Source organism: Balaenoptera borealis, assembly GCF_965194805.1.
Source record: "Balaenoptera borealis genome assembly, chromosome: 4".
NCBI classification, from domain to species: domain Eukaryota; kingdom Metazoa; phylum Chordata; class Mammalia; order Artiodactyla; family Balaenopteridae; genus Balaenoptera; species Balaenoptera borealis.
The window spans coordinates 117226003-117250220 of NC_138861.1; the positions used below are offsets into that span (position 1 = coordinate 117226003).

A 24218-nucleotide genomic window follows, 5' to 3' on the forward strand; every position below is an offset into this window, starting at 1 on the left:
ATGCTGTGCTCTGGGAGTGTGTGAAAAGTGGCCTCCTAGCCCTCCTTCTAAACAGGATGTGAGCACATGTTTGTATGTGTGCCTAAGGAATGGAAATCAAAATAAGAGTTGCCCATTGTAGATGTCTAACATTCTTTTATCAGGGGTGCCAATGTTAAATTGATTCGGAAATGGTCTTTAGAACAAGAATCACAAAACTAATGTATTTTCTAACGTTTTTCCTAGCAGTCTTCCGCTTGTCTTCTATCTGGTCATAGAACTATTCCACGTAGAAAAAGAACATTGGTGACCATTTGAGGGCTCATGTGCTCTCGGTAAGGATGGACACTAAATTATTTGCTGGTAGAGAATCCATCCAGCCTGGTGACTGAGTATAATCCGTCCATAAGTACCTCCTTACTTCATTTTTACATTTCTTTATAATAGTCTGAAGACTAAGTTATATCTCTTTTCTTAAAAAAAACCTACTTCAAATGAAAAAATAAATGATTATAATAACATAAAAGTAGATTTCATGTGTGTCTTTGTAAGAAAGAAATGGATGGTGTTTTTGATGTGTTTATAAAACGGACAATGGCCTGAAATTCTCTGCAGGCTGAACATTGAATTGAGATTGTGGTTATATGATATCCAACAATTGATGACTTGATTTTTAATTTTACTGAACTGTCAGTTAAATTAGTTAATTACCAATCAGTTAATTATCAGTTATCTCTCTCTAACTGGGTTGCATTTTATAAAATAAAAAAGGTTAGCTAATTTTATTTATCATTGCATATTTGGCATGGAACTTTTTGCAATAAGGTGAGTTCATGTTTATTAACATGTGGCAGTGATGCTAGAATCCTCTAACATTGTACAACTCAGTGGGAAATCTGCTGTACCTGGAGAAGTTTAATGGATGGTTGAGACAGTTACTTGGATGCCTTAGTTAAGACCAGCACTTAACATGAGTAATCTGGAAAAATACCTCAATGCTCCAGTTTCCTTGGCCACTGGAAAAGCTTCCAGATAATCTCTGTGAGATAAAGTTTTACATTTGTCTTTTATTTCTTCAAATACGTTAAAGGTCTTCCCCAGATGCTAACAGAGCTGGTTCACTTCTTAATTATCCCTGAGGGAAGAAGGTCTTTGTGTTTTTCCTCCTATTTTTTACTTTCTTTAGACTGTTGGAGAACTAAGCCCTTTTCATCTGCATTGTTGATTCAGTGTCACTGATTTCAGAACAGGTAGAAAACATAGTTATATTAGGTACAGAGTATGCTCTCTGCCTCTCTCGGACAGTCACTGTCTTTCCAGGTGCCCTGACATGCTCCATGGCAAACTGTCAGTATGGCTGTGATGTTGTCAAAGGACAAATTCGGTGCCAGTGCCCCTCTCCTGGCCTACGGCTGGCTCCTGATGGGAGGACCTGCGTGGGTGAGTTGTAAAATCAAGCATCTCTATCAGCAGCCTCTCTAGGATAAGGAAGAAAGTGAAATGTGATGGCAGGAAGGAAAAAGGGCAGTTACTTAACATCAGGTAATTAGCTATCCTTTAGACAATATCAGATGTCTCAGAAGGGGACCTCTCTCTGTGAAAAGACCGTGGAAACTTTGTTTCCCTAAAAAATGAGGGACAGGAGGACCTTCAGGCAGAGGAAACCACACGTGCAAAGACATCGAAGTTTAGAGGGAGCATAATATTCAGGGAACAAGAAGAGCTCAGTATCTCTAGGACGTAAGAGGCAATAAGTATTGAAGCTGAGCTGGTAGACAGGGCTAGACTGTATGTATTGCACTAAAGGGTTAGTTTTTTTTTTTTTTCCCCCTGTAAATTAGGAAGGCAGTAAAAGATTGTGGTTAAGAGTCTGGGCTTTGATTTTAAACCTGGCTCTGCCATTGACTTGATATGTAACCTTAGGTAAGAGGCTTCCTTTCTTTGAGCATCAGTCTTCTCATCTTTAAAATGGGAGTAATGTCCTTGTGAGGATTGAATGAGATCATGAATGCAAAGAGCTTAGCACGGTACCTCACATGTAGTAAGCACTGAATGAATGGAGGTATTTGGGGGCTCAAGAGATATTTACTGAGTACTTTCTATATACCAGGCACTGTGCTAAGTGCTAGGAAATAGAGTAATGGACAAAGCAGACAAGATTTCAGTCCTTACAAAGCTGATATTCTAATGGAAGAGACAGAAAAGAAAGAAATATTCAGTAAAATTACAAACAGTGCCAAGTGTTAATATGAGTAACTAAGAGAGTGAAAAACAAAAAGGATCTATTTTGGAAAATAATGGTCAAGGAAAGCCCTGAAGTAAGAAGTAAGACATGGACCATTGGCCACATGAAGTATCAGCCAAGCAGGTGAAAACGTTGCAGAGCACTGCAGTGAAAGAGAGGTTGGTCTGTTTGAGGTTTTGAAAGAAAGAAAACCATATCCTTAAGTACAGAGTATGAGGGGTGGTGGCTTGAGATACAGCCAGTGAGGTGGGTGAGGACTGTTTATTACAAGGTCGTCAAAGATGTGGTGAGGAAGGAATTCAGAAAGCAAGTAGAAACAGTTGAGAGTTTTGAGCATGGGAACAATCCCTTCTTATGTCTTAATAAAATCATTTGTTGACAGTTGAGTGGGAATGCTTTGGAGAGGCTAAGATTGGCAAGGAAAAGGCCAGTTTGGAGGCTCTTGGAATAGTCTATCCTGGGAGATGGTGGCTTGGACTAGGGTAATGGCAGTGGGTGAAGAGCAGAGTAAATGAATTTTACAAATTTACAAATTCAAAGAATTTGTCAGAGGTAGAATCCGCTGGGGTTAAGGGAAATATGGTTGTCAAGGATGACTCATGTTTCTAGTTTGAACAACTAGGGGGGATACAGGTGCAGTACGTGCTGGGATACAGTACAGGAGGAGGACGGCTTGGGTTAGAAGGATGAGTTGAAATTTGGAGATCTGGAATTTATGTTGCCTGTCCGGGCAACCAGCTGGATAACATTCATGATGAGCCACTACGTGCCACGCAACCGTTGCAGATAGTTGTATATTTTAAAAGCTACTCCATCTGAACATGCTGTTGCCCTTCCTAAGACACAGTTGGCTTATGTTTCTAGACATTGATGAATGTGCTACTGGAAGAGCCTCCTGCCCTAGATACAGGCAGTGTGTCAACACTTTTGGGAGTTACATCTGCAAATGTCATAAAGGCTTCGACCTCATGTACATTGGAGGCAAATACCAATGTCACGGTAATGAACCCCAACCCTTGCTTTGTGTTGTTTTATCCTGTGGAGCGGAAAGGTCTCTTAATTATGGTGATGACTGGGATGTCAAGGGCAGGGGAGGGTACTGGCATTAAATTAAACAGAAGTGAAACTCAAACACTAGTAGTTCTGGACGCACACTACTTTATTTCTTCTCTTTATCTGCCAATTTTATGTGAACCTTCACATTGCAAAGAAAATTTTTATTTGAAACTGTGTATTTTTGGTGTGTAATCATATTTATCTCCCAAATAAACCTCTTCTTTTCCTACTTCCTGATGCAGATATAGATGAATGCTCCCTTGGTCAGTATCAATGCAGCAGCTTTGCTCGATGTTACAACGTACACGGGTCCTACAAGTGTAAATGTAAAGACGGATACCAGGGCGATGGACTGAATTGTGTTTGTGAGTCATGCTTGTCTCCCAGCTCTAAATTCCAGCAGGAAGTACAAGATTACACAAAGGCCATTACTAGGAAAGATAAGGAACAAGATTAATTATCAAAGGAATATCACTTTTCATATCTAGTAATACTAGTCCGTGATTTCCACAAACAATAAAATCACTTGCTCCGTAATTTTTAAAAATTAAAGACTCAGTAATACATTATACTCTTAAAAGCATTCAGTTCCTTGACTAAACTCTCTCAGTAGCTTCTCCTTAGCTGGTACGAAATTATAGAGCCCTCCTTGAGAATTTGATTTTAAATGTATGTTTGTCATTAGCATTAGATTATAATGGTGGGATAATCTGAATATATTCGTTCCTCTGTTTTATGCCTCCAATTCTGCTCTTAAAAAATCATTTCCATATTTATTTTCTCTACGTTCAGAACTGTTTTGCTTTTTAAATTTTTATAAGCTCTATTTGTGGTATGGCTATGCCAGTAGATAAACATGAAAAAAATACCCTCCAAGGTGAAAGTTTCACAAACCAAAGGCCACAATTTAGCATACATTTCATGCAACGATAGATCATTTTTTAAATTTCTGGAGTAAAATATTTACTGAAAATCATGGGGCATAAAATCATGAGGATTAAAGGATTTTTGAAGGGTCATGTAGTTATACTCAGTCTGGAATATATGCTTCCAAGAAGATTAAATATTAATTCCTTTTGGTGAATACAGTCAAGGACAGAGTTTCCACAGGTGATCTTGGTGACCTCTGAAATTTTTTTTAAAAAGCAATTGTATAAATTAGTAAAGGGGAAGGAAAACCAAATATAAAACAGTGAGTAGAGCATTTAATGAAAATGTATTTGTGTGAATTGAATTTATATAAAGTGTGGAAGAGAAAACTATTAGTCTTCAGACAATTCTAAACATGATTTTATAATATACACATACCATGGAGACACTTAACGTAGACTCTAAATATACATTTCTCATATTTTAAAATTTTAGAATGTCTCTGCACTTAAAAATCTCATTGATTCTTCTCTCTTTCCACTTTACAAATACTTAAAACATTTTGTGTTTCAAATGATACATTTCATTACAGAAACACAATATAATTTTTGTGTATACCCACCAAATAGATATATGTGTGTATGAGTATATATGTATATATATTACATATACACACACATATTAATTTTTTTTGGAAAACAGCCTGACTTAACAGCAGGGGAATATTCTCAATGTGAAAAGTAAGCCAGTTGGCATGAGGTATTTTGATGTGTTTGTTTTTTACAATTTGATATTTTACTTCTTAAGGATTGTACTTCTTAAGGGTTGTACACTAATTTAAATACATTTACTGTTTTAGATATTCCAAAAGTCATGATTGAACCTTCAGGTCCAATTCATGTACCAAAGGGAAATGGTACCATTTCAAGGGGTGATGGAGGACACAGTAATTGGATCCCTGATGTCAGAAGTACTAGGTGGTCTCTGAAGACGCCCTATGTACCTGCTGTCATTACCAGCAGGCCCACCCCTGAGCCAACAGCAAGACCTGCCCTGAAGCCAGCGCCACAGCCTGCCCCACCCACAGAACTCCGAACACCTCCGCCAGCAGTAACCCCAGGAAGACCAACCACCAGACTGACAAGTGTAGCACCAGTTGCCACTGCGTCTCCAAGAAGGGTTACAGTTGACAACAGGATACAGACAGAGCCTCAGAAACCCCGAGGAGATGTGTTCAGTAAGTCATAAACGTTACCACATTTTCTGAGGGTTTTTTTTTCCAGTTCTATTGACATGTAATTGACATACAGCACCGTATACGTTTGAGTACAGCCTAGTGGTTTGGCTTCTCCGTATCATGAAATGATTACCACAGTATGTTTAGTTAACATGCATCATTTCATGTAGATACAAAATAGAAGAAAAAGGAAAACACATTTTCTTCTTTGGTATGGGAACTCTTAGGACTTACTGTCCTAACAACTTCCATGTAAGTTATACAGCAGGTATAACTATAGTCGTTGTTGTATATATTGTTGTACGCTACATCCCTGGTACTAGTGTATCTTATAACTGGATTTGTACCTTTTGACCACCTTCATCCTGTTCTCCCTTCCCACCTCTAGTAACCACAAATCTGATCCCTTTTTCTATGAGTTTGTCTTCTTTTAATAGTCCACATATAAGTGAGGTCATGTACAGTATTTGCCTTTCTCTGTCAGATTTATTTCACTTAGCATTCTATCCTCAAGGTCCATCCATGTTGTCTCAGATGGCAGGATATTCTCATTGTCACGGCTCGCTAATATTCCACCGTATATATGTTTATATATACCACAATTTCTTTATTCATTCATCTGTCACTGGACACTTAGGTTGTTTCCATGTCTTGGCTATTGTAAATAACGCTGTGAACGAAGAGGTGCAGCTATCTCTTACGCATAGTGTTTTTATTTCCTTTGGATATATTCCCAGAACTAGGATTGCTGGATCATATGGTAGTTCTGTTTTCAGTTTTTTGTGGAACCTCCATACTGTTTTCCATAGTGGCTGCACCAGCTTAAAATCCCACCAACATCGCATCAGGCTTCCCTTATCTCCACCCTCACCACTTGTTATCTCTTGTCCTTTTGGTAAACAGCCATTCTAACAGGTATGAGATGGTGTCTCATTGTGGTTTTGATTTGCATTCCCTAATAATTAATAATTAATTAATGATGCTGGGCATCTTTTCATGTGTCTGCTGGCCATTTAGTATATCTTCTTTGGACAAATGCCTATTCAGGTCCTTTGCCCACTTTTTAATTGGATTATTGGATTTTTTGCTATTAAGTTGTATGAGTTCCCTATATATTTTAGATGTTAACCCCTTGCCAGATACACGATTTGCAAATACTTTTTCCCATTCCATAGGTTGTCTTTTCATTTTGTTGATGGTTTCTTTTGCTGTGCAGAAGCTTTTTAGTTTGATGTCATCCCACTTGTTATTTTATTGCTTGTGCTTTAAGTGTCATATCAAAAAATCATTGCCAAGACCCATGTCACGGAGCTTTCTTCCTACGTTTTCTTCTAGGAGTTTTGTGGTTTCAGGTCTTATGTTCCAGTCTTTAATTCATTTCGAGCTAATTTTTGTGAGTGGTGTAAGATTAGGGTCTAGATTCATTCTTCTGCATGTGACTATCCAATTTTTCCAGCACCATTTATGAAGAGACTGAATTTTCTCCCTTGAGTATTCTTGGCTCCCTTGTCAAATATTATTTGACCACATGTGCTTAGGTTTATTTCTGGGCTCTTGATTTTGTTCCATTGGTCTATATGTCTGTTTTTATGCCAGTACAATACTCTTTGATGACTATGTCTTTTTAGTATAGCTTGAAATCAGGAAGTGTGATGCTACCACTTTGTTCTTTCTCAGGATTGCTTTGGCTGTTTGGGGTCTTTTATGTTAGCACATTTTTAATAAGCTTTTTATGATGGCATTTCAACCACAGGACATGGCTTGAATAAGAATAAAACTCATAAAAAGAATTAGTTATACAAAGTGTGAGTTATATATCCCTATTGTTAAATATTATAAAGAGCTGTATAGAAGCCAGTCAGTTGGGCAAATAAGAATGTGAATAGAAATGGAAGGAGTATCACAAAGTTATATAGTAGATCACAGCTCCTATCCAGTATGCGAATTCTCCTAACATATTCATATTTACTTGAAAACTCTCAGAGATGGGGAGCTTAATATAGCATGTGCCATTTAACTTTTAATCTAAGTGTTCATTCATTCAATCAGTAAACATTTTTAGTGTGTTTTAGAATGCCAGGCCCTATATTAAGCATTGGGCTTACAAGGTAAAACAGAAAACCTTATAGTCTGGTGGAAAAGACAGTTGCCCCGAAGATAACTGTGGTACTGTGTTAGTGGGAGAGATTTGTGTGGGGCGTTATGGGGGTAGAGAGAAAGGGTACCTAACCCATCTTTGGCCAGGGACAGTTTGGGGAGTAGGGAGGCTTCTTGAGTGAAATGGGGCAAAGGGGATGAAAAAAGGGAGGCATTATAGTTCACAGGGACCACACAACAGAGGCACAAGCGTAGGAAGCAGCACAGCATGTGCAATAAACTACCAACAAACTGGCAGGTTGAGCCAAGGATTGATGAGAAAAACTGGACAGCTACCCTTTGTATTTACTGTAAACTGGTGGTTAAATCTAAACTGGAGCTAGGTTGGATTTAAAGATTCCAGATTTTTGGGGCTTCCCTGGTGGCACAGTGGTTGAGAGTCTGCCTGCCAGTGCAGGGGACATGGGTTCGAGCCCTGGTCTGGGACGATCCCACATGCCGCGGAGCGACTAGGCCCATGAGCCACAACTGCTGAGCCTGCGCGTCTGGAGCCTGTGCTCCGCAACAAGAGAGGCCACGATAGTGAGAGGCCCGCGCACCGCGATGAAGAGTGGCCCCCACTTGCCGCAACTAGAGAAAGCCCTAACACAGAAACGAAGACCCAACATAGCAATCAATCAATCAATCAATCAATCAATCAATCAATCTTAAAAAAAAAAATCCACAATTCTAGACCGCATGATCTGACTCTTGTCATTTAAAAAAAAAAAAAAAGATTCCAGATTTTTAATGGGTGACTGGGTACCACCAATGGTGTTAGAGGCTATAGGTAAAGAAGAAGATTTGAAGGAGGAAGAGGTTGTTCCCTTATTACCAGAACAAAATTTGCAATTTTCAACCTCTTTCTTAGCCTTTTAATGTGTTCTCTTTTTAAAAGTCTCTCTTGCTTCCCATTATTCCTCTCTATACCAATACACATATGAATTAAAAATAACATGGAAGTTCACCAACAGAATTTAGCAGGATGAAACTGGGGAGACACGGAGTTCCGATGATGTTTGAGAGCACTTGTTCTAAGAGAGTGTGATCTTAAAGACACGCCCTGGGAAAGAATTACCTTGATCCCATGCCAAGGCTGTTGCATGCCACAGATAGCATTGCTGCCTCTGGATATTCCTGCCAAAAATTAAATTCCACTCTCATTTCATCTTCAGCCCTAGCTGCTGGTTAATGTCAGCATGGATGAGGATATTTTGGACACTTCTTAATTTGCTGTCTGGAGACTTTAGCATATATTCCAAATAAGGGAGTAGTTCTAAGTTTTTAATTCAGAACAAATAACTAGTATTTATTCATGGTGAAAACAGAAAGGAACCTTAGCACTATTTTAGTTCAACACCATTTATTCATTGACTATTTTCTTCATTTCTGGCATAATAATTTCTTAAGCCATCCTTATTCTCCACTGGTCGGAGAGTAGACTTTGGCTCTCCTCATTCCATGAATTTTCAGGTGATGTTAATTACAGCCACTGTTGGGCAGTCTCCAAATAGCCCCATACTTCAGTTGTGTTTTTCTTTACATTGAAAGATAATATATGTTTAATGGAAGAGGTTGTTAAACAGAACTTTCCTCTGTAATGTGTGTGTGTGTGTGTGTGTGTGTGTGTGTGTGTGTGTGTGTGTAGGTATGTATTGCCCCCCAAGAAAAGACTATAAAGATATTCTAAAAGGAAATCAAGGAAGTACTTATAGCACAAGTACATCTCTAGCCCAGACTTCTCCTCAAACTCTAGACTTGTATATCACCTGCCTGTTTAACTGCTCTAGTTGGATGAAGATACATGTCTCAGACTCAACTTGTCTAATCATTCCTGATCGTCACCCCAAACACATTCTACCCACAGCTTTTCCCACCCCAGGAGATGGCACCTCCATCCTACCAATTGCTAAGGCCAAAAAACTTGGAGTCATTTTAAATTACTTTTTATACCCACATCCAAGTTGTATGGAAATCCTGTCAGCCCTGCCTTCAAATTATATCTGAAGTGTGGCTACTGCCAACCATTGCCAGGGCTACCACTCTGGCCCAGGCCATCCTTCCCCGTGGTGTATACAGGTCCAAAATCCTTTTTCCAGATAAGTAATACAGCATTTTTTTTAGATTTTAGAAAAGTAATAAGGCGCATTTGCTGTATAGCATACCCTGAAGCATATTAATGTTTCTACAGGGAAACATGAATATTTACACTCATTTGGCTACTAAAGCCATTTAAGTTAGGTTAAGTGAAGGTTAGATTTGCCACCTAATGAGTTTATGGAAGCAGCTTTCGGATTTGAGAACGACGGGTGAGGACCCGCGGATCCGTACTGCAGCAGCCTTCCGGCCCGTCTGCCTGCTCCCACCCTTGTCCCTCTGCTGTCTCTCCTCAACCCAGCAGCCAGGGTCATCTTTGAAAACTTAAATGAGATGTCATTGTTCAGAGCTCTGCATTAGCACCCACTTCCTTCAGTGAGAACAGGAGCCCTCCCGGCGGCTTCCAGAGTCCTCAGGTCACATCTCCTAGCACTCTTCCCCTCGTTCACGTCACTCCAGCCTCCTCGCTGTTCCTCCAGCTTCTCCCATCTTAGGATTGTTGCTCCAGCTCTTCCCTCTTTCTGGAACACTCTTCCTCCTGCTGTCAGCTTGTCTCACTTTCTCACCTCTTCATGCACATCTCAACCTGCCAGTGAGGCCACTCTGACCCCCCCCTTCAATACTGTGACCTCTGCAGCCACTGCCGGCACACCTGATCTCACAACTCTCTACCGTTTTTTTAAAATAACGTTTATCACCTTCTATATACTATCTTGTTTCCTTATTTATAATGTCTATTTTTGTCTCTTCTGACTAGAATATTAGCTTTTTGAGGGGCAGGGGTCTTTCTCTGTTTTGCTCATTGGTATATCTCAAGAACCTAGAATAATGCCTGGCACATAATCAGCAATTGAATACTATTTGTGGGACATAGAAATGAATGATTAGGTCAATCACTCATGACATTTTAAAATAAAAATTATCATGTAATCAATTTCCATACAAACGCTAGTTTAGTAACACATTAAATCTATATTAAGAAATAAAAAATATTCTTTCCTGATTGTTACTTATTTTTATAATATGGGGAGGTTTTTAATTGTGCTTCCACCATCTTTTTCTCTCTTTCTCCCTTTCCTCCCTTCCTTTTTGGAGATTGATGTTCTATTCAGTGGATTATTAAATCTGAAAAGTCAAAGTTAGTGAGAAGGAAAACAATGTTAATTTAGAGATAATGTTTCAAAGTATATACTTCCTAGCTCCTGAAACTAGCTCAAATAATTTTTCTGTTGTACTTTTATTATTTATTTTATTTATTTTTGGCCGCACTGGGTCTTCATTGCTGTGCGCGGGCTTTCTCTAGTTGCAACGAGTGGAGGCTACTCTTCGTTGCCGTGCGCGGGCTTCTCTTGCGGTGGCTTCTCTTGTTGCGGATCACGGGCTTCAGTAGTCATGGCGTGCGGGTTCAGTAGTTGCGGCGCACGGGCTCAGTAGTTGTGGCTCACAGGCCCTAGAGCATGTGGGCTCAGTAGTTGTGGCGCATGGGCTCAGTAGATGTGGCTCACAGGCTCTAGAGCGCAGGCTCAGTACTTGTGGCGCACGGGCTTAGTTGCTCCTCAGCACGTGGGATCTTCCCAGACCAGGGCTCAAACCCATGTTCCCTTAATTGGCAGGCAGATTCTTAACCACTGCACCACCAGGGAAGTCCCAGGAGCATTTAAAGAATACATGATTAAGGAAATAACTTTTTATGTATGATATGAAATATTAAACATGTGTTTTAAAAATAATTTTAACTTGAGGAGCCCTAGGTTTTTCAGATTGTGTGAACAGAATTATAACCAGATGTATTTGCAGGGCTAGCCCTATAGACATGATTTGAGCAACACTAAAGTTACCTGATATAGCATGAAATTCTTGTTCCTTCACTAATGGGACAGACCAATGCTTCTCAAAGTGTGTTTCATAGAACATTAGTTCTCTGGAATATTATGCAAGTGTATGCCTAAAAAAGTTCTGAGGTCAAATAAATTTAAGAGACCCTTGGTTTAGCCACTTAAATAGGTTTGTTAAGTGTGGGACTTTTCAATATGCTAATGGTCACTGTGAATCTCTTGGAGAGGTATATAATGTGCGTCATTTCCTGAGTGGATTTAACTGGGTTTATTTAACTGTTGGGATTAGAGTTTATTGTAACCCACTTCAGATCAGGCTGGGCTGAACTCAGAATTATAGAGACCATGCTCCACAAATCGAACAGCCTTCTACCATTAGCTCTCATTTGCATGGTTTCTGAGACCAGTGGGTTGATCTTGGACTCTGGAAGAGCCTGGGAGAGAGGGGAGAGCAGAAAAGTGCTGGGCAGACTTAGAGCAAGAAAGGCAGATTTAACTGGTGGGCTGCCTGTCTGGACACCAGAGGTATGCTGTAGGGGATTGCTAAAAAGTTGGAGACCAAGTGAACACCAAAGATAAAAATCTAGTGTAAGAGCAGGTAGGAGGTACCCCAGAGCAGAGAACATAAGAAAAACATTATGTAGAATCCAAAGTAAAGGACGTTAGGGGAAAATGCAATTCCAGTCTAGCAATACCATGAAATAGTATGAAGTAATGTTTTTTTTTAAAAAATGTTTAATGACTTGGGAAAGTACCTAGGTTATAAAAATGTTAAGTGAAAAGAATATACAAAACTGTGCATACCATTTGATCCCAATTACGTGTAAAATACACGTCTTCGTATGTCTGGATGAATATAAAAGTCTGGAAGAAAAAAGACCAGAATAGTAACCATGGATCTATCCAGTTGTTGATATTTGGGGTGATTTTCATTGTCTTTGTGTTATCCTCATGCAGTGATTTTTAATCTTTCCATTCCCACTGTCACTGGTCACAGTAATTTATTGTAGTAGTCAATCTTTAGGAGAAGGGCCAGGGGTAATGGAATCCCGCTCTCCCAGCAGGAGAGTTGAGTCGTGTGCTTTGAAAAAGTACCCCAGGGGGATTCTGATTGTGAATCATGTTAACTTTATTTAGAACTTACTGGTTTTTAAAAATTCATTCAAAGTTTTAACTTATTTTTAACCTTTCAAAATGTCTTTACAATTGAGCACGTCAGATCTGTCCAGTTTTAGCTAGGAAGCTCTGTAAGGAATATAATAGCACTTGGATCAGGAAGTAGATTTTTCTCAAAGTGTTATCAGAAGCCCAGTTGAACCAGAATAACCTAGGGTGCTTATTGAAAATGTAGATGCCTAATGCCTACCACCAATTTACTAAATCGGACTTTCTAGGGAAGTACGTCTCAGTCTTTAGTGTGTGTACAGGTCACACAGAGACTTTGTTAAAATGAAAACTTTGATTCAGTGGGTCTAGGTTAGGGCCTGAGATTCTGCATTTTTAACAAGCTCAGAAGTAAGTAACACTGCTGATCTGCTGAGTACATTGAAGAGTAGGGCTCTCTCAACCATAATCGCAGCTCCAACCCAGCAGAGCCATGTCTTGAATGGAGACAGAATTAGCCAGATGTGGGTTGTTTAAAATTGTGCCTAAAATATAGCATATAGCATCTGGGTCATATAAAGAAACAAAGTGTTGCAGAGTAAAGATTATAGAGTACATTGTAATACGTAGCAGGTGCTCTCACCAGTGGCCGTATCAGAAAACCAGACTCATTGTTGCTGTGATGTTCATGAGAATGTGTTGAAATTCCAAGCACCACCAGTAAGAACAAAACTGTTTGCACTTTAACGATTGCTGCTTTGCTGCCTGCTGTCCACAGGTTTTTTCTCTCATTTCCCTTTTACGGATTTTACGGAGTCTGGCTGGTGTGATCACATTGTTCTTAGTCATGGAAATATGATCTTTTCTGATTCTATGTGGTGATGAGTAGAAAGATTGTTTCTGCTGAGGGGTGAACAGGTCTTCAAACTAGTTTGCTTCCTAGTAAACCATAAGGCCTAGAGAGACCCTGAGAAGATGCCTGACATCTCCCTGAAGATGAAATTTCAGCGAGTGTTTTGAAGGACTGCTTGTAGGTCAGATTCTGGTGCTGTGAATTCTGAAAGTTTTCAAGGCATTTTATGTATATTTTAATTGGATCCTATGATGGCTGGTAAAGAAAAAAATAGCTCTTTCCGGAAAGTATAAATTGAGTTCTTGGTGAACGTGACCAAAGTCAGAAATCAGATTTTTTGTTGAGTTTTATGCACATTTTTGTATAGAGTTGTAATGAAAAGTATTGTGCCATAGCCACTCTGAGATGTGGGGCATGTTACTAAATCTTCCTATGACTTTGTTTCCTCATCCGTAAGTGGTGATAATAATAGTATCTACTACATTGGGCTGTTGTGAAAATTAGGTGAGAGAGTGCTTGGCGTAGAATAAGAACTCAATACACAATAGCTATACTACTTCTGTTGATGTTGTTGAATTCATTGATATGGTAATGATAACATTTCCTACTTAACTCATAAAAACACAGCCCTATTTTGTGTTCTGGTTTTGAGTTTATATTTTTCTGATGCTTTTTATTATGGTTCATTACAGTTTTAATGTTCACAATATTTTAAATGTTATTTTTGGCTAACCAGATCCTTTAGAAACAAATTGATGTGCAAGTATGAGCTATTAGGGGAGCAGAGAAAATGAAAATAGAAAGCTGCTATTTCATAGACCCTTTACTTACGACCAAATAATTGGAACATCCGGTTTTATTTAGGTGTTTACGGTACCTAATTGAACAGTTGTGATGTTTAATCAGAGACAGCATCACCTCAACTTCTCTACCCAGCGAATAGTAACAACAGCCTTTTCAGAGATGGATCTGTCTAGATGAGAAACATACATGATGGGTCTGATAAATATCAGAAATAAAAGCTTCCTTTCTTCCTCTAAAGTGATTCATTTGGCTTGAGAGCATTGACCCCTGTCCCCCACAGTAGGTGGGCTTCTGTGTCACCTCGGGGGTGTTCGTGCCACACTCACCCAAGCAGCTATACTGTAGTCAAATAGTCGGCTATGGCACCGCCTGCGTTCTGTTCCAGCGCTCGGACTCAGTCCTGACAACGCCTAACCTTCTGACTTCCTTTGGCTTAGAAGAGGGCAAGGGGATAAAAACGGTTCTGGTGGCAAAACCCAGGGATCTTTAGAGATGACAGAGTGGGGATGAAAGACAAGGGGTCTAAGATGCCATCTCTTGCCTCCCCCCTGCATCCCCTCTCTCACCTCCTCCCTTCTTCTGTCCCTCCACGTTCGCTGTCAAATGATCTCCTGATCTAGAAAAGTTGAGTCATCACCTTTATGGCCACACTTAGAAATTGCTGCAGGCAGTACTTCAAGTTGTTCTGAAACTTTATTAGAAGAGAGAGAGGAGAGTCACACATTGGGGCTCATTATTGTTAGCTGGGTGTATGTTCCACCTTTCACTAGAGACTTAATTTTTCCCAGTTGTGCTCTGTACTCTCAGTCCAAAGGTGTCTTTTGAACTTTTTGGATTTTTCCTACGCAGTGAAAGCTTTAGCACACAAGGGCTTATTTCTGTGGAGCGCAGCAGCCTTTTGCTTTTTGCTAGTAATCAGTAGATGGCTGGGAATTTTCTCTGACGTAGTTAAGGAAATGTCAGACTCTCTTTTCCAATCTTTTTATTGCTTCTCTCTGGTAATTTAAAGCTATAATGTGTATGTGCTTCATCTGGAGAGGGAAGAAAAGGGGCAGAGGAGAAAAGGGAGGGGGGCAGAGGGAGAGGAGGAGAAGAGAAAGCGGTGTGGAGGGGAGATGCAAGAGGTGGCCTCTTAAAACCCTTGCCACTCATCCCCACTCTGTCATCTCTACATTTCGCCACCAGAAAGAGCCTTCAGAATATTAGGGAAGTTACATACATACCATTCTCTTCAGATGAACTAAATCCCTAAGCATAGAAAGAATTTAAGACCGTGTTATCTTTCATCTTTTAGTCCAACAACAAATGCCAGAACTGGCCTGGGTAATGTCATGGGAGCCACCCTAGAACAGAAACAGAATTAGCAAACCTACCTTTAATAAATTGTGCTTACATTCTGCTATAGTAGTTACTGTTTGGAGGAAGTCTGGCAGTGGTAGGTGTGTGTGATAATATTTACATTTACTTCACTGTGCTTACTTTTAATGCTTTTTGGTAAAAATATGCAGTCGACTCTTTGGGAAACTTCATTCATGAACGCAGGCTATAGATTAATATTATATCCCTGGGGAAAATATATTTAATAGAATGTTCTGGGATGGAGTTCCTTTTAAGAAGTTTCTTGCTTATCTGTGTGGCCAGTTCTTCTCACAGGCTCCAGGGCTCCGGGGTTCCCCAGCCGCTAGGAACGTACTGGGCCCCTGAGCCCCCGCCAACCACGTTTTTATCCGGCTGTCTGCTCGCTTCAGTGCCTGTACGTTCCCTATGTTTTAGTTCATGCGGAAGATTATAAGACATACGTCTTGGTGGATGAAACGTTAACTAATGGAAGAAAAATGTTTAGGAAATAAATCTTCTAAAGAGTATATGAACATTCTTTTTTTTAATGTTAATTTCGGTCATAACTGCCCTCTGACAGCCACTCCCTCCTCCCTCCTGTTCGTTCTCTGTGCTCCAGCCAGAATGATGTACCTGATCTTGGCGCTCCTCTGTTAGAATCCTTGAGACTTCCAGTTTCCGCCAGAATAAAGTCCACAATATTTACAGAGCTTTAAAAGGCCCTGCGGAGTCTGCCTGCATCTCCAGCTTCATTTGGTTCCCTCCTTCCCTCTCCCTCCCTCTCCCCGTGTGAGCTCTACACCTAGAATGATGTTTGAGTTCACACCCGTTCACTCTCTAGGGCGCTAGCTCACAGTGACTCATCCTTCAGGTCGCGGTGTAAGCAGCACCTCTCAGGGATTTTCATGCACCTTCCTCCTGGGCTAGCTTAGACAGCCCCCCGTCTCCCCCTCACCACCAAGGCTCACATAGCATCCTCTAGTTCTCCTCTAAAGCATCCATTACATGGGAGATTGTCAGATGCCTGTCTTCACCTCTAGAATGTAGATCCCATGAAGGAAAGAGTACGCTCATTGCTTCACAAAAGTGAGCCTAGTGCCTCGTACTCAGTGGATGGTCAGTTTCTTGATTGAGAGCATTAATAAGTGGATGGACTAGAGGGAGGGAGGATGGACAGACAGACGGTAGAGGAATTGTGTTGTTAGCATTTCTCGTATCCTTTTCTAATCTCTAAAATTACACCATTCTGATTCTAAGGATTAATGGTCCAACTACAGAAAATATCAGATATGTGTTTGTCTTTATAAATATAAATATATATGTGTGTTTGTGTGTGTGTGTGTGTGTGTGTGTGTGTGTGTTAGCATCTCTCCCGGTTGTAATTCTATTTTTAGATAAGGCTAGTCATGTATTTTAATTAGCATTTTCTGCACTGAATCAAAGAATATGTTTGAATTTCACAAATACATCTCAATTTCATAGCCTCACATTTAATAACAGGTATCAAGACTATTCAAAGTTCTCTTTAAGCAATCAAAATACAAATAACAGACATATAGCTGCTATGGGGTAGGAGACTGTGTATATACTCTGACAGAACTCTCTTTTCTTTCAATGTTTTAGGTACTTTTTTTTTTCATAATAGAAATCCTTTTTATAAACAATCTTAAAAAATACAGAATTACAAAAGACAAACCAATAAATGATAAAACATTACTTTTATTTCCAGTACTCAGACTACTTCTATTAGCATATTGGTGTATTTCTTTATTATTATTATTGATGTATATGGACATATAACATTACATCGGTTTAGGTGTACAATATGATTCCATATTTGCATATGTTACAAAATGATCACCACAATAAGTCTAGTTAACGCTTGTCACCAAACATAGTTATAAATTTTTTTTTTCTTGTGATTGGAAACTTTTAAGATTTGCTCTCTTAGTAACTTTCAAATATGCAACACAGTATTATTAACTACAGTCACCATGCATACATTATACGTCCTCATGATTTACTTATAACTGGAAGTTTGTACCCTTTGACCCCCTTCACCCATTTCATTCACCTCCTACCTCCTGCCTCTGGCGGCCACCAATCTGTTGTTCTATGAGCTTTTTTTTTTTTTAGATGCCACATATAAGTGAGATCATACAGTATTTGTCTTTTTCTGTCTGACATAATAATACCCTTAGCATAATACCCTCAGGATCCATCCATGTTGTTACAAATGGCAGGATTTCATTCTTTTTTATGGCTGAGGAACATTTAATTGTGTGTATATATATACGACCGCTTCTTTTCGCATTCATCTATTGATGGGAACTTAGGTTGTTTCCATGTCTTGGCTGTTGTAAACAATGCAGTGAACACAGGGGTGCATGTATCTTTTCAAATTAGCGTGTTCACTTTCTTCAGATACACACCCAAGAGTGGAATGGCTGTATTACGCAGTAGTTCTATTTTTAATTTTTTGAGGACTCTCCATAACGTTTTCAAATTCCTATCCCCACCAACAGTGCATGACAGTTCCCTTTTCTCCGCATGCAAATAACCATCTGTTATTTCCTGGGCAGTCAACCCTTGAACAATTCAGGGGTTGCAGTACTGACCCTTTGCACAGTTGAAAATCTGCGTATAACTTTACATTTGGCCCGCCCCATCCAAGGTTCCATATCGTATGGCGGAGTCAACCAGCTGCGGACGGTGTGGTGGGTCTGTGTTGCACGTGTTCAGTGAAAAGTACCCATATGCGTAAGCGTGGACCCGTACAGTTCACAGTCGTGTTGTTCCGGGGCCCACTGTCTTTTTGATAGTAGCCATTCTAATAGATGTGAGGTGCTATCTCATCGTGGTTTTGATGTGCATTTCCCTGGTGATTAGTGATGATGAGTGCCTTTTCATGCACTTTTAGTATATCTTCTTCGGAAAAATCTCTCTTCAGATCCTCCCATTTTTTTAAATCAGATTGGTTGTTTTCCTATGGAGTTGTATGAGTTCTTTATATATTTTGGATATTAACTCCTTATCAGATAAATGATCTGCAAATACTTCCTCCCATTCATTTTTGTCGATCATTTCCTTTCCTGCGCAGAAGGTTTTTAGTTTGATGTAGTCCCACTTATTTATTTTGCTTTCGGCGTCAGATCTAAAAAAATCATCTCCAAGGCCAGCGTTAAGGAGCGTAACGCCTATGGTTTTTATTCTACGGGTTTTATGATTTCAAGTCTTACGTTCAAGTCTTTAGCCCATTCTGTCATTTTTTTGTGTGTAATGTAAGAAAATGATCCCGTTTCATTCTTTTGCATGTGGCTGTCCAGTTTTCCCAACATTATTTATTGAGGAGACTGCCCTTTCCCCATTGTATATTCTTGGTTCCTTTGTCTTGTTAATCGACCATATAAGTGTGAAGTGTGGGAGTGTATTTCTTATCACTGTTTTTTCTAGTCTGGTTTTTTTTGTTTGTTCATCTGTTTCTCTTGTACATAGTGGAAATTATTTCACTTAATATTTTTATATAAACTGTAAAACATACTAGGGAGTGAGTAGTGAACCTTCTCTCGACATTTCAGTGGGATGCTTACCAATGCATACTGGTATGTGTAAGGAAGGAGGATTCGTTCAGTGCTTGGGCAGAGCTACAGACTGGAGCACACAAAATTGTAAGAACTAATAGCTGCTGAGCATTTCAGGTCTAAATTCCTTGGCATGTTTCCCAGTGAATTGCAATGAAGGTGTGCATGATCGTCCACTGCTAAATTAAAAGGTTCTTGGAAACCAAGTGCCTAAAATACCAATAACCATCTGGCACTTTGCAAGTTGTTAGATAACTGATTTTCTGGGTGACTGTTTTCCAAACGTGTGGTCTCATTCCTTCCTTTTAACCTCCTCCCATCCCACTTTCTTCGTTTCTGAGCATCCTCCAGACACTGTGAACGCCTTTCTCTAATGTTCCCGAGCGCTATCTTTGTACTTACTGCCTGAAATACTCCGTCTTCCCCCACTCCAGCACTTTGCTTTTGCCTGGATGGTTCCATGTTCTTTCCCTCTCAGACTGAATGGTGCTTGCTCAGAGAAGACGTCCTTGATCTCCTTTTATAAAACAGGTCCCTGTGCCAGGAAACCTTTCTAGGATCCTCTCCCTCTGCACCAAGACTCCATTTACCATTTGACCATCCTTCACTTGGAGAAAAGGGTGCTGACAAACCAACATAATGCCCCTAAAATATGGCACTGTAAGATTTGAACTATTACAATCCAGAGATGATTTCTATAAGTTACAACAAGAGAAGGGAACAAAAAAGTGTTGTTCTATAGAGTTGTGTGTGTGTGTGTGTGTGTGTGTGTGTGTTTTTAACTTTCTCTGTCATGAGAAATGAAGCATGTATGCCTACAACTCTGTAATATTTCTAGTAAATAAGAGGCGGTCTCCCTCTCAGAGCTCCAAGTGAGGAAAGGAAAGCTGGAATTGGATGCCATTGCTGTCAGTCATCTGAGTGTAAAAGAGGGCGGCCGTTTGCCTCTCCCAGGGCACCTGGGATCAGGCTGTGTCCCCAGATCTTGTCCGTTGACCCGCTTCTCTTCTTCCATCTTTCTCAGGCTGTGTGTAGAGGGGTATATGTGAGTGGGGGGAGTGGAAGAGGAAGGGGTTCACTGTTTGGACTTTTGCAACAAAAAGGAAAAACTTCAAAAGCAGTAAGCTCAAAATATCAGTGCAAATATTATGGGTTCGTTTACTTAATTTAAAAAATTACTGCTAAAAATAATTGGAACATTAATGAAAGAGAACCGTTTTGACTGATGTGTGTTCCTTGGTGTTCTACATCTTTTACTCCCTGCCTTATAAAAATAGAGCTAATTTAAGTTCTGGCAAAGAAAAGGGAGGATTCCCTGATCTTTAGCCAAGAATTCCCCTCCACTGCCACCAACGTTCTCACACACTCCCCACTACCAACCAAGCTATTCTCCCTCATATCATCTGGTGTTTTTCCATCCTAGTTTTCATCAAATTTAGAGCTGTGGTGTTCTTTTATCTACATGTTTAATGTTTGCCTCTCCCATTAGAATGCAAGCTCCACAGGGGCCAGGTCCTTGTTGGTCTTGTTCACCCTTTTACCTTGTCTCCTCGGGACCTACCCCAGTGCTTGGCATATGGGTGGCAATCAGATGTACATTGAATGAATGAGCAAATAATGATTTATACGAATCCATTTTTTAAAGTGTATTTTTCAGCTCTGTCCCACTTGTTTCATTTGAGGAAAAGGGTTGACAAAGTACGTGGGTTTCTGACAAGACCTTCCCATTCATTCAGTAAACACTTATTGAGTGCCTGTCACTAGGTCAAGCCCTGGGAATGCCACATGAGTAAGACATGATCGATGCCCTCCAGGACCTCAGAGACCAGCAGAGGGAGAGACACACATGTGTGTAAATAACTGCAGTTCTTTAGGAAAGAGTGTAATAGAGGCATGTAAACATGAGCCATCAGAGTACGAGGGGGAAGATTTGAATTCGCCTAGAACGTGAAAGTTTTCACCCAGGCAGTGATATTTACACTGACCCTTGAACAGAGAGGGGAAGTTTGGCTGGTTAATTACCAGGAAGAAGAGCATCCCAAGCTGGGGATGGGGTCAGAGACGTGAACATGAATGGCATATTTGGGCAGTATTGTGTGTTTTGGGGGGTGGATTGTGAATGCTGTGCAATTTGGAGTTTGGATTTGATCTTAAAGGAGCCAAGGAACCTGCTTAAGCCCAGAAGCCATAGCATACGTAGGGTTCACTGGAGAGGAGTCCATGTTTTAGGTTAGAAAGTCAAACCATTTGCTGCAATTACGGGCATTTTTTTTTCCATTAAAACAGCCTTAATTTAGAGTTCATAATGTATCTTTCATAGACAAGTTTTAGAATTTCATAGAGATATTTTGCTCGCAATTGGTAGCTGTTTTAAAATGTATTTTCCAGATAAAGACTTTTTAATGTATTTTATGTTGAATTTTAGAAACTTTTGAAACCCATTTTTTAAAATTCTACCCAGATAAATGTTACAGTATAAGATCTCTACAGAACAAACTTCATGAATCTTCATGTGAAATGTGATTAAATATTTTGGATTCTTCCAGATGAGTGAAATACCTAGGTCTTTTCCCCCTGCCCCATCGGTAAAGGTAATGCTTCTTTGTCAATGCCTCATCAGAACAAAACAAAATGCATCTCTCTCTTGTAGTTCCACGGCAGCCTTCAAATGACTTGTTTGAAATATTTGAAATTGAAAGAGGAGTCAGTGCAGATGATGAAGCAAAGGATGATCCAGGTAGATCCCTATATTCTTAGTACCGTTATAATGACATTTTATTTTTTCCCTCCATTTCATTAAAATAACTTTTAAATTGTAGATTGTTCGGTTACATCTGGGAAAATTATACATTTTTTTTTTTACCACTTGGTTTCCTCTGTAGTTAAATCAGTTGAGCAAAAACAGTGAACCATCATTATCTTTTTAAAAAAAATATATATAAAAGCAGCATTTAAGCTGAGGAGGAAATCATATTTTATAAGTGATGATGTAAGAAGGTCATAATTTGGCAACAATTGTGTGTTCTATTTTTACAGCTGAGCACTGATACACAATTGTGCTGAGAAAAGGATTCATATGATTTCCTTTCGATCTCACGAAGAGACATTCTGGTGGGATAATTAAGTGCAGACAGGAGAGAACACTTGTACAGATACCCCTAGTTCACAAATTCATTTTTGTCATTAGCTGTTGGGTTTGTGGTCTACTCATGTTCCTGGTTATTTCCTTGCAGGTGTTCTGATACACAGTTGTAATTTTGACCATGGGCTTTGTGGATGGATCCGAGAAAAAGACAGTGACTTGCACTGGGAACCAGTGAGGGATCCAGCAGGTAAAACCATTCATCTAACCAGAATCTAACCAGATTCATCTAACCAGTACACATTTCGGTTGGATCCTATCTGAGGACTCCAGTTCTGCTAATCAAGGATACCATAACGCAGCTCTGTGTTTACTTAATAGAGAAGATAAAGAAAGCTTGTCCAGCATTCATCTTCTGTTTTTTTAGGTGATCTGAATTTGTTAGCTATCAATTAGAATTTTAAGTAGACAAGCAGTTTATTAAAAGGCCAGCTAATTTCTCTCAAAAAAAGCTTTGTATATATAAAACATATAGACTCATTCTAAAATATAATTTTCAAGTTACGTGTAGTGCCCCATTCCCAAGCATAAAAATAATATTGTGGTACAGCAGCCATCATAGTAGCCTGTGGTTGTTTTCTTGATTATGTCTTTCTTTTTTAAGACGTAGCAGAAGGAGACAGTGGAAATTCCTGCAAAGTTGTGAATATCTCTCACAGTCTAATTTTCAGTCTAATTTGGATGCTGGAGAAAATAGTTATAAATTACCACCACTTATTCCACAAGAAAATGTTATAAGAAAGGGAGATTTAAATATAGTCCCTTGGAAAATTAAGACTTTTAAATTGCACACTTCCTATGAATCTATAAAGTTTCAGAACTTACAATATGTTTTGTCGTCTTATTTCAGGAAGCAAAGCTACATATTATTGTTGGCTTTTTACCCTCCCTTTAGTAGTTAAATCTTATATGGGTGAGTCCAACTTAATGGAAGGGTGAGGAGTTTGGTTTCTTTTTTTCCTTTTTATACTCCTGATTCTAGACTTAGAAATGAAAGATACAAGACATGAAAAAAAAGTATATTACTTGTTTTTAAAAGCCTAGTTCCTAAATACCATCCCAAGTGTCCAGATAGAGCACAAAACATGTAAAAGTTAACTTGAGGATATGCTCTATTAAAACCAGCTCTTCTCAACGGTCAGTGTGCACACAGGTCAGCTGGAGGCCTTGTTAAAATGTAGATTTTGATGCATTTCTCACACGCTCCTTGGGGATAATTTTAGGGCTCATTCTTAATGCACATGTTGAGTAGCAAGTTATTAAAGAATTAATTAGTGCAAAAATATATTCATTAGATCCCCTAATATTGAAATGTTAGAGATATTAAAAAAATGAAAATTTGAGGTAAGCTTTTAAAAAATGAGTATCCAACAAACTCAAAGGAGTTTTTAGATTTCTTTTAACTATAAAATAATTTTTAATGCCCCCCCACACACACACACACACCGGTACACGCCTTCTCATTCTCACTTTCATGTTCTCCCTCTCACTTATTTAAGGTTAACCCTGAGCCAAACCACATTATTATTAATATCATAGATAACTGTGAATAAGAGAGAAACCAACGTTTATTTAATACCAACTACAGTCCTGACTCATTCATCATCTCAGTTTTATCTAATCCTCTTATCTACCCTGCGAAGCAGGTAATACTGTTTTTGTTTCACAAAGGGCCCGAGGTTACATCAGTTTCCTAAGGCCACCGAGCTGAAGAATGGACCTCCCATCCAGGCCTCTCTGTACTGCCTGTGCAGCCATCTCAGCAGTTCAGTGCCCAGAACATCTGCAGCATTATTCTGGGGTTTTCACTACCCAGTCTGGCCTCTGTGTCCTGGTTGTGTGCATGATCCGATTAGCAGATCTCGGGCCTGTAGATGTGAGTGACCACTGACCTGGAGTAGTGTGCTACAGAAGGAAGGATCTTTAGCAACCATGTGTGAT

At 39.5% G+C, this 24218-nt stretch overlaps 1 protein-coding gene across 7 annotated transcripts in view; it reads left to right on the top strand.

Moving 5' to 3' along the window:
• Positions 1 to 24218, top strand: part of NPNT (nephronectin) — a 72613-nt gene that overhangs the window by 40607 nt on the left and 7788 nt on the right. For all 7 annotated transcript variants that reach the window (XM_082389073.1, XM_082389070.1, XM_082389071.1 and 4 more), the window contains 6 exons: positions 1300 to 1419; positions 3089 to 3223; positions 3523 to 3645; positions 5010 to 5387; positions 21786 to 21872; positions 22369 to 22467. In XM_082389073.1, coding sequence (XP_082245199.1) covers positions 1300 to 1419; positions 3089 to 3223; positions 3523 to 3645; positions 5010 to 5387; positions 21786 to 21872; positions 22369 to 22467 — 942 coding nt within the window. The remainder of the gene's footprint in view (positions 1 to 1299; positions 1420 to 3088; positions 3224 to 3522; positions 3646 to 5009; positions 5388 to 21785; positions 21873 to 22368; positions 22468 to 24218) is intronic.